The 13432-nt window shown below is 41.8% G+C and overlaps 1 protein-coding gene across 14 annotated transcripts in view; it reads right to left on the bottom strand.

The window, feature by feature from the left end:
* Window positions 1-13432, bottom strand: part of LOC115136866 (pleckstrin homology-like domain family B member 1) — a 110686-nt gene that overhangs the window by 59902 nt on the left and 37352 nt on the right. For 13 of the 14 annotated variants that reach the window (XM_065024533.1, XM_029672729.2, XM_065024534.1 and 10 more), the window contains one exon: window positions 7787-7912. In XM_065024533.1, the coding sequence (XP_064880605.1) occupies window positions 7787-7912 (126 nt within the window). Of the gene's footprint in view, window positions 1-1826; window positions 2009-7786; window positions 7913-13432 lie in introns of those variants that run through there. The other variant, XM_065024540.1, reaches the window with a different exon arrangement.

Below are 13432 nucleotides of genomic sequence, written 5' to 3'. Positions count from 1 at the left end.
ACCGAAAGGTTGCTGGTTCGAATCCCAGAGCCACAAGACACTTAACCTTAATCTTCTCCAGGGGCGTTATACTACTATGTCTGACCCTGGAAAACAACACATTCCACTGCACCTATCTGATGCATGTGAAAATAACGCTGCTGGGTTTTTCATGATCAACAGTTTTCCATGTGTATCAAGAATGGTCCGACATCCAGCCAACTTGACACAACTGTGGGAAGCATTGGCCTTGCCTTACCTCCCTAATCTTACTACATTTGCACACAATGTATATAGATTTTTCTATTGTGTTATTGACTGTACGTTTGTTTATTCCATGAGTAACTTTGTGTTGTTGTTTGTGTCGCACTGCTTTGCTTTATCTCGGCCCGGTCGCAGTTGTAAATGAGAACTTGTTCTCAACTGGCCTACCTGGTTAAATAAAGGTGTTCTCAACTGGCCACCTGGTTAAATAAAGGTGAAATTAAGAAATACATTTAAAAAAATTGGAGTCAACATGGGCCAGCATCCCTATGGAATGCTTTCAACACCAACACCATTTTCAAGTCCATGCCCTGACAAATTGAGGCTGTTCAGAGGGCAAAAGGATCGGAGGGTGCAGCTCAATATTAAGGTGTTCTTAAATGTTTGGTATACTCAGTGTATATATATATATATATATATATATATATATATATATATACATACATACACTGAGTATACCAAACATATATATAAATTCATCCAGTTGGGTTTACATTCAGACATGCATGGATATGGTGAGAACATGTGAGCGAGTACGATGTCATTAATGTTTGTTGGAATTTATGTAGGACTGAGTTTGTGTTTTTGTCTTCATGTTGAAGGTTGACCATTAAGTCACAGACAATGTCATGTCTAGGTTAGTGGATCCATGTCTGTGGACTGTTCAGTTGTCTTTTGACTTTTGTCTATGGCTATTTTCTATTGTCTAAAAATGCAAACATTGTAAAGAAAAGACATCACAATCGAAAATACCTTGCCATAAGATGTCATAGTGCTACAATGTACATTACAAATGAGCGAGATCATGCATCTTTGGCAACTATTGTATTTGGAAATATGTACTGTGTGTACGCGAATATGTATGTGAACACATTTCTGTGACATGTCTATATCATGCACATGCCAAACCTGAAAGCCATTCTAAATCCAGCTCGGTTTTTAATCCCCTTCAAATAGGCTACTTTCAGTCCAGGATAAACAAGCTACTGTGTATCACTGCATTAAACAACCATCTTAATTAAATAGCCCATGTGATTTTGCGTTCTATTCATAAAGATGATCTCATCGCCCTGGATGATGAAGTGGCTTCACAAATAATGCATAACCACTATTTGTTCAGTAAAGAGCTGGGAGTAGCCTATCTGCCTGGTCTTTCTACAATGACTCAACCAGAGCTCTTCTTCTGCTAAGCAGAAAACTATCCAAGCATCATGACGTTTTGAGTGACAGCACGACCACCATATGGCCCCAATACATTTTGGAGTATATTACAATTATATGGATATTTCTCGGTTATTTGGTTATTCATTTTCCCCGTTATTTTCTCAGCAGGCCACATGGTCGTCGCCAGCATTTCGTTTGTCAAACGTCTCAGAATATGAATAGGCCCATGTCTAAAACGTAGATAATGACCGTGAAAATAAATTATTCTCTGTCTCTGGACGGACCCCATCATGTCCAACACCAAAGCGCCAATAATAATAATTATCAGCACTGACATGAATGGGTAAACTTGCGACTAAGTCGTTTATAATGACTTAAAGCCCAGCTAAAATCCAAACGCTGGAGCCCGGCATTCCTACCTCAATAAAGCTGCCTTTACCGAAGCCTGTTGTAGCCTACCCGGGTCTCCGCACCCGGGAAGGTTGAGAGAGCCTCTGCCGACGTGATATTCCAGCCGGGTTTCGTGTGCCAGGCGCCGCTATCCTGCTTGCTCGCTCCCCCTCCCTTCCCTGTCCACGGTGCTGATGTGACCGCCTGCTAGATTTACCGGGGCGGCAACTATGTCGTCTGTTTTTCTTCTTAAAGGGGCAGTGCAGTCAAAAACGTGATTTGCCTATGCTTTATAAAAATATATTTCCACACTATGAGGTTGAAATATTACTGTGAAATAGTGTAAATTATGATAATACAGTTTGAGAGTAAGTGCCGTTTGAAAAGACTGCCTGAAATGTGTTTAGCATGGGTGGAGTTTTGGCCTGCCTGGCGGAATCACCAGGAGGTAAAAGTAAATAGACCAATAACAAAGAGAATTTCAAACCTCTTCCAATAACAGCTAGTTTCTATGTTACATATCCCTCCCATTAGACTCCTCCAATTAGGTCCCTGACTCAAACCACTCCCAGACTGGTTGAATATGTGCTTGAGAAATGTATTTTTGCTATTTTAATTAAAGACCATCACAGTAGCTAGGTTTCCATCCAATTAGTGACAGATTTTCATGCAAATATCCTAGAATCTTCATTAAAAAAAATGCATATTTTCACGCCAGTGCTGTTTTCACCAAACAGACTTATTGTGGATAAAAATCAGTGCGTGATGCCCTAGTGCACACAACGTTTATTTTTTTGCTTACGTTTTCATGTACCAAATAAAAATAATGTGTTTCCATTTCAACTCTACCTATAGTTTTGTCACAAAAACTGTTACGTTAAATAGCAAATGTGCCTACCTGGGTCTGGGCACCTGCGCTCTAGCCGACAGCTCGCAGATACAGTGCAGGTAGGCTGTGTGAGTACAGTAGGCTAGTCTACATGATGAGATTATTATGGATAAGAAGGAAAATATTTGTATTTGTCAAATGGCAGTCAAGCATCGATCATTTCACCAGAATAAGACCCTCGATATTTATTGGAAAGCAGCATCAAGCTCATCACCGTGTACTTTCACAAAACCCTGTGAAGTTCCTCGTAACTTATTTAATCTGTAGCCTAATAAACTGCATGGCTTCCCGAGTTATAGTGGGAGGACCACACACCATATCATCGCACGACTCCAACATCAAGTCTGCTGACGACACGACAGTGGTAGGCCTGATCACCAGCGACGATGAGACAGCCTACAGGTAGGAGGTCATACAGCCTACAGGTAGGAGGTCAGTGACCTGGCAGTGTGGGGCCCCAACAATAACCTCTCCCTCAACGTCAGTAAGACCAAGGAGCTGATCATGGATGACAGCAAACGGGGAAGGGAGTATGTCCCCATCCACATCAACGGGGCTGCACTGGAGGAGGTCCAAATCACACGTGCACAGTTGTCAAGAAGGTGCGACAGCGCCTCTACCCCCTCAGGAGGTTGAAAAGGGTTGGCATGGGCCCTCATAAAGTTCTACATTGAGAGCATCTTCACTGGCTGCATCACTGCTTGGTATGGCAATAGCACCAACCTCGATCACATGGTGCTACAGGGGGTGGTGCGGACAGCCCAGTACATCACAGGGGCCAAGATCCCTGTCATCCAGGACCTCTATATCAGGAGGTGTGAAAGGAGGACTCCAGCCATAGACTGTTCTCTCTGCTTCCACACAGCAAGCTGTACCAAGTCTGACACCAACAGGCTCCTGAACAGCTTCAATTCCACATGTCATAAGACTGCTAAATAGCTAACAAAATGGCTACACAAACTATGTGAGTTGAACTTTGTATTTGATTCATTCTTTTGCACTGTCTCTATGCATATTCACAGACCCCTACATACTACGCTCACTGATACTCCGACACACATATAAACACTCACTCCATAATTTGCTCTAACACACACACACACACACACAGCTGCTACTCTGTTTATCATATACAGTGCCTAGCAAACTATTCACCCTCTTGGCATTTTTCCTATTTTGTTGCATTTTGTGTATGTCCATGTAAAAAAAAAAAACGTAAAAGTGGTGTGCATATGTGTTCACCTCGTTTGCTATGAAGCTCCTAAATAAGATCTGGTGAAACCAATTACCTTCAGAAGTCACATAATTAGTTAAATAAAGTCCACCTGTGTGCAATCTAAGTGTCACATGATCTGTCACATGATCTCAGTATATATACACCTGTTCTGAAAGGCCCCAGAGTCTGCAACACCGCTAAGCAAGGGAAACCACCAAGCAAGTGGTACTATGAAGCCCAAGGAGCTCTCCAAACAGGTCAGGGACAAAGTTATGGAGAAGTACAGATCAGGGTTGGGTTATAAAAAAATATCAGAAACTTTGAACATCCCAAGGAGCACCATTAAATCCATTATTAAAAAATGAAAAGAATATGGGACCACAACAGAGAGGGCCAACCCACCAAAACTCTGTCTACAAATTATTTGTAATTGTGTTCCGGCCCCCCGACCATCCGCTCAAGAACAAATCGGCCAGCGTCTGAATCTAGTTCATGATCCCTGCTGTATAGAGTATGCTTACTTTATCGTGTTGTTCTTATTTTTATATCTAGTGTGTTTTTGTTCTACCTTGTTATTTTTAGTATTACAATGTTATCGATTACTGCATGGTTGGCGTTAGAGCTAGCAAGAAAGGCATTTCACGGTACTTGTGCATGTGACATTAACATTGAAACTAGTGTGAAATCATACTGTCATTCATATTGCATTTAATAATATGCCTAGGCTATATAGTATTGAGTCTTCTATGTTATCTACAATGTGATATACAGTGGGGCAAAAAAGTATTTAGTCAGCCACCAATTGTGCAAATTCTCCCACTTAAAAAGATGAGAGAGGCCTGTAATTTTCATCATAGGTATACTTCAACTATGACAGACAATTTGAGAAAAAAAATCCAGAAAATCACATTGTATGATTTTTTATGAATTTATTTGCAAATTATGGTGGAAAATAAGTATTTGGTCACCTACAAACAAGCAAGACTTCTGGCTCTCACAGACCTGTAACTTCTTCTTTAAGAGGTTCCTTTGTCCTCCAGTCGTTATCTGTATTAATGGCACCTGTTTGAACTTGTTATCAGTATAAAAGACACCTGTCCACAACCTCAAACAGTCACACTCCAAACTCCACTATGGCCAAGACCAAAGAGCTGTCAAAGGACACCAGAAACTAAATTGTAGACCTGCACCAGGCTGGGAAGACTGAATCTGCAATAGGTAAGCAGCTTGGTTTGAAGAAATCAACTGTGGGAGAAATTATTAGGAAATGGAAGACATACAAGACCACTGATAATCTCCCTCGATCTGGGGCTCCATGCAAGATCTCACCCTGTGGGGTCAAAATGATCGCAAGAACGGTGAGCAAAAATCCCAGAACCACACAGGGGGGCCTAGTGAATGACCTGCAGAGAGCTGGAACCAAAGTAACAAAGCCTACCATCAGTAACACACTACGCCGTCAGGGACTCAAATCCTGCAGTGCCAGACGTGTCCCCCTGCTTAAGCCAGTACATGTCCAGGCCGATCCAAAGAACACCATACCTACTGTGAAGCATGGGGGTGGAAACATTATGCTTTGAGGCTGTTTTTCTGCAAAGGGACCAGGGCGACTGATTCTTGTAAAGGAAAGAATGAATGGGGCCATGTATCGTGAGATTTGAGTGAAAACCTCCTTCCATCAGCAAGGGCATTTGAAGATGAAACGTGGCTGGGTCTTTCAGCATGACAATGATCCCAAACACACCGCCCGGGAAACGAAGGAGTGGCTTCGTAAGAAGCATTTCAAGGTCCTGGTGTGGCCTAGCCAGTCTCCAGATCTCAACCCCATAGAAATCTTTTGGAGGGAGTTGAAAGTCCGTGTTGCCCAGCAACAGCCCCAAAACATCACTGCTCTAGAGGAGATCTGCATGGAGGAATGGGCCAAAATACCAGCAACAGTGTGTGAAAACCTTGTGAAGACTTACAGACAACGTTTGACCTCTGTCATTGCCAACAAAGGGTATATAACAAAGTATTGAGATAAACTTTTGTTATTGACCAAATACTTATTTTCCACCATAATTTGCAAATAAATTCATTAAAAATCCTACAATGTGATTTTCTGGATTTTTGTTCTTCTCATTTTGTCTGTCATAGTTGAAGTATACCTATGATGAAAATTACAGGCCTCTCTCATCTTTTTAAGTGGGAGAACTTGCACAATTGGTGGCTGACTAAATACTTTTTTGCCCCACTGTATTTCCTTGCCTATTGTAATTTGTACTGCATAGACAATGACCTGAGGGATTTTGACTACATCAAAAAACAGTTGTAGAATGTGTAAGCTAAATCAGACGTTCTAGGCAGAGCCCAACCATTTGAAATTATGGAATATTAAGATTGAAGCCAGGAGATCATTAAGATAAAGAGGGCATTTAAATCCCCTCTGTTAACCTAAAATACACAGGGAAAAGGGTGCGGTGCAGGAAAGGTTGAGGAAACACACAGGAAGTGGAAGATGGAAGAATAGGGTGGAGGTTTAAAAATAGAAACAGTAAAAGATACCCCTCAACTTAAAATAAGCAGTGCTTAGCCAACAAAGCTTGCCTGGCTGGCATACGAATGAGCCTGGTAGGAAATGTGTCAGAGCTGCTCACTGAGCGTGGCTGAACTACTGTATAGGCCTACTGCAATGTACTGTTGGTGACTGGGTTGTGTTACCAAGCAAGCGCTAGAAATGTCTTAGATTGGATTTATGAGTATGATTTCTATCGACCTTAATGTGACACACAATACATCCACAGTTTAAGTACTTCAAGGGTAAGAACAGAGACTCTCTACCGACCTCAACAAGGAATACACATCTAAGGAGAAATTAAGCCCTTTAAACAACAGTGAAAAGCATTCATTACCAAACCAGGAAGATCCCAACACCCAATATGTATATGCGCTATACTTGTCACCGGTGGCACGTCAGCAACCAGCAACAAAATAAGGAAATAACAAGATGCTGGAACAGATCCCCCGAAGGTGGCCAAGGGGAAACACTCCACTGTGCCTGCGAGGAGAGGACAGGGCAGGGCTAGGCAGCTGAACACTTCTGCCTAGAGAGGAATGAGATGCTCATAAAACATGCATGGTGTGAAACCAGGGCCAGCAGGTATAGGCAGCCAGGGTTCTGTTGTACCCTGTCTCCACCCAGGCCAGAAATGGAAAGGCAATAGGGGGCCTTCTGTGGCGTGTGGAACTCAGCACCTGTAAGGGAGCTGCTTCCTTTGCCACTAACAATCTGAGCCATTCATCTGTGGCGACACAGAAACAAGGACCTTGGGGGCAGGAAGTGTAGCCCTGTTTATTCAGTGTCTTTTCATTTGACGGGGTATTCAAAATGTCTTTATAATACCTGGCTTTTAACCCTTTGCTTACTTTTAGATATACCCCAGTAGTTTATATTCAGTGTGTGTCAGTGTACTCCAACGTAGGTTGCCATAAACTGACGTCGGCCATGTATTCTGAATATTATGCTAGCATTGTATTTGAAAGGGTTCAAGGGAAGTGATCACAAAATGTATCTTGTAACATCTACATTTGATTTTCATACAACAGTAGGCCTATACCTTGTGTGTCATGACAGTACTGTTTTACCTGTGACAGTACTGTATTACCTGTGACAGTACTATATTACCTGTGACAGTACTGTATTACCTGTGACAGTACTGTATTACCTGTGACAGTACTGTATTACCTGTGACAGTACTGTATTACCTGTGACAGTACTATATTACCTGTGACAGTACTGTATTACCTGTGACAGTACTGTATTACCTGTGACAGTACTGTATTACCTGTGACAGTACTATATTACCTGTGACAGTACTATATTACCTGTGACAGTACTATATTACCTGAGTGGATTCTGTAGTTCCCACCGGAGCCCCTGCTTCCCCCTGGCATCATGCTCTTCATCCTGAACGCCTCCTCTGGGTGGTTGAAGCGGAAAAAAGCCGACTGGCCAAAACACAGCATACAGCCTGTAAAAGAAAACATGGGAGGTTGAGAAAGCAGCATTTGTAAAGGAGGTGGTTCAGTGAACCATGCTCACGTGATGAGTAACCTTGCCTAAGACCTAAACACCTTAACTCCCCAAGGCCATGCTTGACACATTGATATCTGTCATCTGTATCTTCAGTTCAACAGCTTTAGCTTCAACTGATGCTGCCTCTGTAAAATGAGTGAAACACATCTAATAAGTCTGGACAGTGTTAATGGAAACATAACTGATGATGAAAAGATGAAGTATTACAAGTCACTGGGGTTTGGCAGCTTGATAAGGTGGTGAGGGGTTATGAAAAGGCAGGCATAGCCTGTAACTCACTTCTATGTAAGCAGTGATGATTGCCTTGTGAGTGAACAGACCATAGATTTATTTAGTTTTTATCTCCATGGAAAAGACTCCCTATGCTTGTAGTGCCTATTCTGATCGACTTACAGCCTTACTTGAAAAATCAAAAGCATATCAAACGTTCTTATTCAGTCCTGTATGCTACTAACTAAAAGCAATCAGGAGAAAGCAATGATTGCTACTGTACTGTCCAAACATAGTCGCATTATACAGTGAATAGCTGAAAATAGATTTTAGATTGAGGTAAATAGGGGGTGGTGGTCTGCTATCTGTCATCAGCAACCAGAGAACCTGGGGGTAAAAAGGCTTTCATGGAAACTGTTCAATCAGAGCACCACCACTGTACAGTGGGTGCGATCCAGATTCACCCTGTTCCCTTTACAGTGCACTACTTTTGACCAGGGTCCATAGGGCATTGTTCAGAAGTAGTGCACTATATAGGGAATGGGATTTCATTTCGGACACATGCAGTGTGTACAATGCAGCCAGATGCCTTTTTCTTCCATGGAAGTGGGGAAGAATAGTTGATTACTTCACAGGCTCTGACAGGACAGTAAGTGATTAGGACACAAACACAGGCACAGCTGAATTACCGTGGTAACTATCACATCAGTGTAGGGAGACGAGATGACGGCAATGCAGAGGAGCAGAAGATAACATTTTTTTGTGTCGACAGTGAAGACTTGGTGAAAACATTAGCTTTAATTGTTCGACTAAAGGGAAATTCTAAAAGTTACAGACAAAATTCATTTATATATAATGTTTATTTCCACATTTGATAATAAAGAATGAAACAAACATCTCTGGGGTTGCAAGAAGGGAAGATAATGTAAAAACAGGTGTCATAAAACAAGACGATGGTAGTACTGAGACGGATTACATTTTATAACAGTATTATTTAAGATTTTAGTGGAGAGCGCCACATCAGCTGAATATCTGTCTGTACACGCTCTCTGTTCTTCTTCAGCAGATAGAGATTGTGCATTTTGGCAGGCCGATTTGTGGCAAAACTCAATCATGCCCAATGTCAGACCCACCCTTCAAATGACATAGCCCCGGGGCTACAGCCATCACACACCGTAATCCAACTCAACCTCACAACTCATTGGCTATTCAGAGAGCACACACGCGCTGTACAGGCCTGATCCAATGTATTAATAGCATGCATAAAACTATGTTGCACACCATTCCATCGTGGTTATATAATAGCAGGAAAACATGTCAAAATGCAAAGTGAGAATGGAAAATGCACTGTTATGTGTCATTGTAATGACTTGTACGTGGTTGTATCTGACACCACAAATTAGAGGTCGACCAATTATGATTTTTCAACGCCGATACCAATACCGATTATTGGAGGACCAAAAAAGCCGATACTGTAACGGGCGTCGTTGGTGGAAGAAGGTGAGGACCAAAGCGCGGCGTGGTAAGTGTTCATATTTTTTATAAAATAAACTGAACACTATACAAATACAAAATAACAAAGTGAAAGACAAATGAACAGTCCCGTAAGGTGAATGAAAAAACACTAAACAGAAAATGAACACCCACGAAACACAGGTGGACAAAGGCTACCTAAGTATGATTCTCAATCAGAGACAACTAACAACACCTGCCTCTAATTGAGAACCATACCAGGCCAAACTCAAAAACCAACATAGAAAAACAAACAGACTGCCCACCCCAACTCACGCCCTGACCATACTAAAACAAAGACAAAACAAAAGAACGTGACAGATACCGATTAATCGGCCAAACCGGGGACACCATGCGTAAGGGTGGTGCCATGTACCCCGGCCCAAGGAGACTCACTGGAGACCAGATGCGCTGAGCCGGCTTCATGGCACCTGGCTCGATGCCCAACCTAGCCCGGCCGATACGAGGCGCTGCGGGCTATGCCTGCGCACCGTGGACACCGTGCGCCTCACAGCATAACACGGTGCCTGCCCGGTCCCTCTCTCTCCACGGTAAGCACGGGGAGTTGGCGCAGGTCTCCTACCTGACTTCGCCACACTCCCCGTATTTTTTTATTTGTAATAATGACAATTCCAACAATACTGAATGAACACTTATTTTAACTTAATATAACACATCAATAAAATCAATTTCGCCTCAAGTAAATAATGAAACATGTTCAATTTGGTTTAAATAATGCAAAAACAAAGTGTTGGAGAAGAAAGTAAAAGTGCAATATGTGCTATGTAAGAAAGCTAACGTTTCAGTTCCTTGCTCATAACATGAGAACATATGAAAGCTGGTGGTTCCTTTTAACATGAGTCTTCAATATTCCCAGGTAAGAAGATTTAGGTTATAGTTATTATAGGAATTATAGTACTATTTCCCTCTATACCATTTGTATTTCATTAAACTTTGACTATTGGATGTTCTTATAGGAACTTTAGTATTGCCAGTGTAATCTCGGGAGTTGATAGGCTTGAAGTCATAAACAGCGCAATGTTTGACGCACAATGAAGAGCTGCTGGCAAAACGCACGAAAGTGCTTTTTGAATGAATGTTTACGCGTCTGCCTACCACCGCTCAGTCAGATACTTAGATGCTTGTATGCTTGTATGCTCAGTGAGATTATATGCAACGCAGGACACGCTAGATAATATCTAGTAATATCTTCAACCATGTGTAGTTAACTAGTGATTATGATTGATTGTTTTTTATAATATAAGTTTAATGCTAGCTAGCAACTTACCTTGGCTTACTGCATTTGCGTAACAGGCAACGAGAAAGAGGCAGGTCGTTATTGCGTTGGACTATTTAACTGTAAGGTTGCAAGATTGGATCCCCCGAGCTGACAAGGTGAAAATCTGTCGTTCTGCCCCTGAACGAGGCAGTTAACCCACCGTCCCTAGGCTGTCATTGAAAATAAGAATGTGTTCTTAACTGACTTGCCTGGTTAAATAAAGGTATCAGCAAAAAAAAAAATTAAAGATCGGCGCCCAAAAATACAGATTTCCGATTGTTATGAAAACTTGAAAATCGGTCCTAATTAATCAGCCATTCCGATTAAATGTTCCTTAGGGAAAAATAAAGTATTTAAAAGCATGTAGTCTGTGCAGAATGCAGATATGAACTGTGAATGCAGAACCCTAACCCACAACAGTAAAATACTGTCAGGCTAATATGGCCTTGTTTACTGTACCAATACAGCTGTACAACTCAGCTCTATTGGAACACAGCCTGTGGACGAATAAGCAGTATGCATGGTGGGCTGATGTATGCAGAAGAAGACTGAAGCTCTTTCTGAAGCTCTTTCTCTTTTCCCCTCAGGGAGTCTGATCCAAAGATCTCGGCAGCCGTAGGACCCCGTGTGCCCCTCTCTGTCTGGAGCTTCCGGTGAGAGTTAACTAAAAGTGCCTGCTGCACCAGACACCCCCCACACACAGACATACATTCAAATCAAATCAAATTGTGTTTGTAAACAACAGGTGAAATGCTTATTTATACAGGCCCTTCCCTACAACGCAGAGATAAAAAAAAAGAGAGAGAAATGATCAAAAAATAATAACACAAGGAATAAATACAGAATGAGTAATGATACACACACACAGCCCCAGGGCAGAGGGGCAGCGGAGCCTCATCCTGCTGCCTGCTACTTCTACAGCTGAGCGGTGACACGGCAGACCATCAAGGATCAGACAGGCAGGTTGAGTCAGCAAACCACACAAAGAGCTGCTCGCTCACACCATTTCCAAACTACAGCAGCCTGTGTGTGTGTGTGTGTGTGTGTGTGTGTGTGTGTGTGTGTGTGTGTGTGTGTGTGTGTTCATAAGCCCATAACCAGGAGTGGACAACACACTGGACAAGCAGAGGCATCAAACTGGGTCTGAGTCAATGACATGACAAGTTTAAGAATTTTCAATCTCTCTCAACTAACTTTTGACTGGCTAGCTAGTACGAACCGTGAAGTATGGCTCATGAGATATATATATATTTTTTTTTCCTCAGGGGCAGAGGAAGGAGAGCAAAACCAAACATCCAGCCTTGGACTGGTGGTTGATCAATATCAACGCAAGGAAAATATTGTGAAATTACCGTATGATTAGTTGTGTGAGTTACTGCACGGACAATATTAAAAATTGATGACAGCTGCATAAATGGCTAGACAGTAGCCACTCATAGTGACAGGACAGAGTCATTCTCTGTGAACCACATCATTGCCAATGAGGACTCATCAATTCAGCCATTAGAGACCTACTTATATTGATGGATCACTTGGCATAGGGAAACACTAAACAACAGTATGTGACTATAGATTTACAGAGTGCTGAGATGTGAGGCATTTATTTATGTCCTGAAATGGTTGTATAGCTCTGCTATGCATTGTGTAAACTGTACCTGGTGACAGTGGTATAGCCAGAAATGTATTTTTGGAAAGTAGCTAATTTCCTGCAATTTTACACATTTTGCCATGGGGCAAAGATTCAAATGTACCATTGTATAGCTAATCTCATGTTATTCTACACATTTTGCCATGAGGCTGAGAGAAAATGTTGCTGTTTTAAAGCTAATTTCTTACAATTCTACACATTTTGCCATGAACAGAGAGGAAAATGTGCAGTTGTATAGCTTCTTGTGTTATTCTACACATTTTGCCAAATGTCGCATTTCTAAAGCGTATTAAAGATAAAATATGGGTGTGTTGACTTTTTTTGCTCAATCTGATTGGTTGGTCCTGGCTCGCCAATGGGTTGGCCTGGGCCCACTTAAGCCCACCCGTTCCTTCACCCGGGGATACTCCCTGACTGGAATCATAAATTAGGTCTAATTAGGTCTAATACGGTACACGTAGAATAGCAATCTGCGATTATAGTGCCTCGTTTTCATTTTTAACTATCTTTCACAATAACAAATAGTAATTGAGCGAGTCAATACCATGAGCAAGGTCCCCAGGCAATCACTGTTCTGGAATTCAATAAATCTAGCAGTCGTTTGTTGCAGCTATAGCTAATGTACAGAGGAATAGATAAATGGAGAATTTGCATACAGAAATAAAAAATGGATTGATGGTGGTAACACATTGATAATGAATATCATGAATAATTTGATGTTGGTTTGGCGGTACAACAGATCAACATACTAAGAATCGTCCACGTTTACTGTTTGCCTCTTGTCATCAGACTTACCTGGAAGTGAA

The sequence above is a fragment of the Oncorhynchus nerka genome, linkage group LG11 (assembly GCF_034236695.1).
Source record: "Oncorhynchus nerka isolate Pitt River linkage group LG11, Oner_Uvic_2.0, whole genome shotgun sequence".
Classification (NCBI taxonomy): Eukaryota; Metazoa; Chordata; class Actinopteri; order Salmoniformes; family Salmonidae; genus Oncorhynchus; species Oncorhynchus nerka.
The sequence above is the reverse complement of the archived record's forward strand: the minus strand, read 5'-3'. Positions and strand labels throughout refer to the sequence as shown.